This window comes from Prunus dulcis, chromosome 6 (genome assembly GCF_902201215.1).
Source record: "Prunus dulcis chromosome 6, ALMONDv2, whole genome shotgun sequence".
In the NCBI taxonomy this organism is placed as follows: domain Eukaryota; kingdom Viridiplantae; phylum Streptophyta; class Magnoliopsida; order Rosales; family Rosaceae; genus Prunus; species Prunus dulcis.
In genome coordinates, this window is record NC_047655.1 from 8,363,217 (window position 1) to 8,366,285 (window position 3,069).

At 34.3% G+C, this 3,069-nt stretch overlaps 1 protein-coding gene across 1 annotated transcript in view; it reads left to right on the forward strand.

The window, feature by feature from the left end:
* Nucleotides 1-212: 212 nt before the first annotated feature.
* LOC117629819 (serine carboxypeptidase-like 51) overlaps nucleotides 213-3,069 on the forward strand; it is a 7,373-nt gene continuing 4,516 nt past the window's right edge. The window contains exons 1-10 of the mRNA XM_034362446.1: nucleotides 213-453; nucleotides 549-643; nucleotides 750-857; nucleotides 991-1,231; nucleotides 1,321-1,364; nucleotides 1,504-1,571; nucleotides 1,686-1,791; nucleotides 2,056-2,273; nucleotides 2,384-2,454; nucleotides 2,973-3,022. Coding sequence (XP_034218337.1) covers nucleotides 273-453; nucleotides 549-643; nucleotides 750-857; nucleotides 991-1,231; nucleotides 1,321-1,364; nucleotides 1,504-1,571; nucleotides 1,686-1,791; nucleotides 2,056-2,273; nucleotides 2,384-2,454; nucleotides 2,973-3,022 — 1,182 coding nt within the window. The 5' untranslated portion in view covers nucleotides 213-272. The remainder of the gene's footprint in view (nucleotides 454-548; nucleotides 644-749; nucleotides 858-990; nucleotides 1,232-1,320; nucleotides 1,365-1,503; nucleotides 1,572-1,685; nucleotides 1,792-2,055; nucleotides 2,274-2,383; nucleotides 2,455-2,972; nucleotides 3,023-3,069) is intronic.

The following is a 3,069-nucleotide window of genomic DNA, read 5'->3' on the forward strand; positions in this document are numbered from 1 at the left end:
AATATTCTACTACAGAACAAACACATTTTTCCATGCATATTTTGTTTATTTTGTTTATGTATTTTATGATAAGGAAAGAAATCTACAATTTGATTTTATTATTAGTTAACCGTTTCCAAATCAATTTTGAAACTAAAATAATGATATAAACAATACGTTACTCAGCAAATACTGTTGTTTCCTTTGTTATTTCTGTTGCACAGAGAGACAAAGTAGGCGTCAGTTTCATAATCCTCCGTCTGTGCATATATAAACATCCTCCTTTTCACTTAATGTTAAACTTTTCCAGCTGGAGCAGTTGGTGTCCAGTCTTTGCTCTCAGAATGGAGAAGCACTCTCTAAGTCTTGTTCTATCTCTTCTCCTTTTCCTACCACTTTTCCATGGAGGCATAACAGAATCTGCAGGAACCCTAGATGGATCAGAAGAGTGGGGTTATGTTGAAGTCAGACCAAGTAAGCAATTCAGGCATAGAACTTTTTCTTCTTTTTTTTGTGTTTTGGCAGAAATGTGAGTGTTCATGGATTTCTTGGTTCTTTTTTTTACATAGAAGCCCACATGTTCTGGTGGCTTTACAGAAGTCCTAACAGAGTAGAAGATCCCTCCAAGCCATGGCCAATCATTCTCTGGCTTCAGGGTGGACCTGTGAGTATATATATTTATCAAATGATAATGAGAAAACCCAGAAATTTTGTACCATTTTTTTTAGTCTTATAGATATATTTAATCTTGCTCTTTGAACAAAAACTAGGGAGCTTCAGGAGTTGGGATTGGGAATTTTGAAGAGATTGGGCCATTGGACACCAATTTGAACCCAAGAAACTCAACATGGTTGCAGAAAGCAGATCTTTTGTTTGTTGTAAGTCAGCCAAAAAAACTTCAAACTCTGTTTTCTGTTTTTTTTCTTTTTTTTTTTCTTTTTTTTGGCAGGGGACCAACCAGATTTCAATTACATGAATTTCCATTTCTTTTGTTCTTTTGGGATGATTTAGGACAACCCAGTTGGAAGTGGATTCAGTTTTGTGGAGGAAAAATCTCTGTTTGTGAAAAATGATTTGGAGGCAGCCACTGACTTGACCACGTTGTTGGAGGAGATATTCAACAGAAATGAGAACCTCCAAAAGAGTCCTCTGTTTATTGTGGCAGAGTCTTATGGAGGAAAATTTGCAGTCACTCTTGGACTTTCAGCTCTGAAAGCCATTGAAGCAGGAAAACTAAAACTCAGACTTGGAGGTAATTATAATTAACCAATTCTTGGTCTAATTAAAAATAGCAGGTTCCAAAAACATGTGAATTTTTTTTTTTTTGGGTTCTTTTTGTAGGAGTGGCATTGGGAGACAGTTGGATCTCCCCGGAAGATTTTGTGGTACGTTTTTACAGTTCAACTGCTTTGACCCAATAATTTAATTTATGCATTATGAAGATTTGCAGTGTTTAATTTCCAAATTTTCAATTCTGGGTAATTAAATTAATTATGATTAGTACGATTTTATGCATTTTTGCAGCTTTCGTGGGGTCCTCTGCTCAAAGACGTCTCAAGGCTTGACGACAATGGGTTGAAGGAAGCAAACAGGTCTATTAATTTTTGTCACATTTTGCAATACACGCAATATGTAATAATTGGTATGAGCAGATGATGGATTTAAGAGATTTCCAGAAGTCTAAAAAGCCCTTTTTAATGAAACAGTGTGGCTCAAAGGATTAAACAACAGATTCAGAATGGTCAACTTGTGGAGGCAACCAATTCATGGAGTGAACTTGAGCAAATCATTTCCTCTAACAGCAATTCTGTGGTATATAATATATATTGGTTAATTTTCATATTATTATATATATTTGAATATAAGCGGTAGTCTAAACTAGAAGGGGGTGGGGGAACGAGAATTTCTCACACACACACTACCAAGGTATCATGGGAGTTTGACCTAAGATCATTGGTGTACAAGTCAGGACGCAAGACTCCATTGGCATTAATTTAGTAAATATTTGTGACTTCAATTTAATTACAATTAACATTTTGTGATTATTTTTTTCTTTTGGCTTTGGGGTATTTGCAGGACTTCTATAATTTTTTGTTGGACTCAGGAATGGATCCAGTTTCATCCTTGGCAACCATTGAAGTATCAAAAGGAATTGCCCTTAAGAAATATTCAAGATATCTCAGTTCCTTGAGGTCTTCATCATCAGCAGCTGGTGGCGATGGTGTTGGTGATCTTGATACTTTGTTAAACGGGGTCATTAAAAAGAAGCTTAAGATAATCCCAGATAATGTGACGTGAGTATATTCGACCCTTTTTTTTTTTTTTTTGATATCCGTTTTAGTTTTCAGTCCTCAAAAAATTTACAACTTTATTTGAAAATGATGCATATTTTGTGTGTGTACAGATGGGGAGGGCAGTCCGACCATGTCTTCACAGCAATGGAAGGGGATTTTATGAAACCAAGGATTAATGAGGTACTGATTTTGCCAGTCCAAAAAAGCAAAATTATTGTACATATAGATTATATTATAAATAATTTATCTCTCGCAACATACACGTGTTTTACGCGGTAAAATTCATATGCATGTTACGAGAGACTGTTGATTATATATAACTGACGCATATACAAATTCATCCTATAATTTTGTAGATGGTATATTTACACGTTAGGAAATTAAATTTTTATTATCAAATTTTTATAAGTATTAGATTTCGGTTGTTAGAAAGTCATCTTCTTGTAACCGAAAAAAGAAAAGTCATTTCCTCGGCAAATTCAGCCCCAACAACTATATAAGATTCTGATTTCCTTTTCATCACTTTTGTCTTCTAGGCATTCGATGGAGAAATCGAAGTTTTTTCTTTCTTTCTTATTATTATTATTTTCCTAATTCGAAGGACCTTTTCTACAAAAAATTAAAATTAAATTAAATTTGTCTTCACTCTACGATATTTCTTATTATTTTGAGTCGACTTTTAATTTTTATGTTGTGGCTTGGACGAACTCCTTGCTAAAGGGGTCAATGTGACAATATACAATGGGCAAGTAAGATTTCTCCAATCCTTTTTAAGATTACTTTCTTTTTATACAGC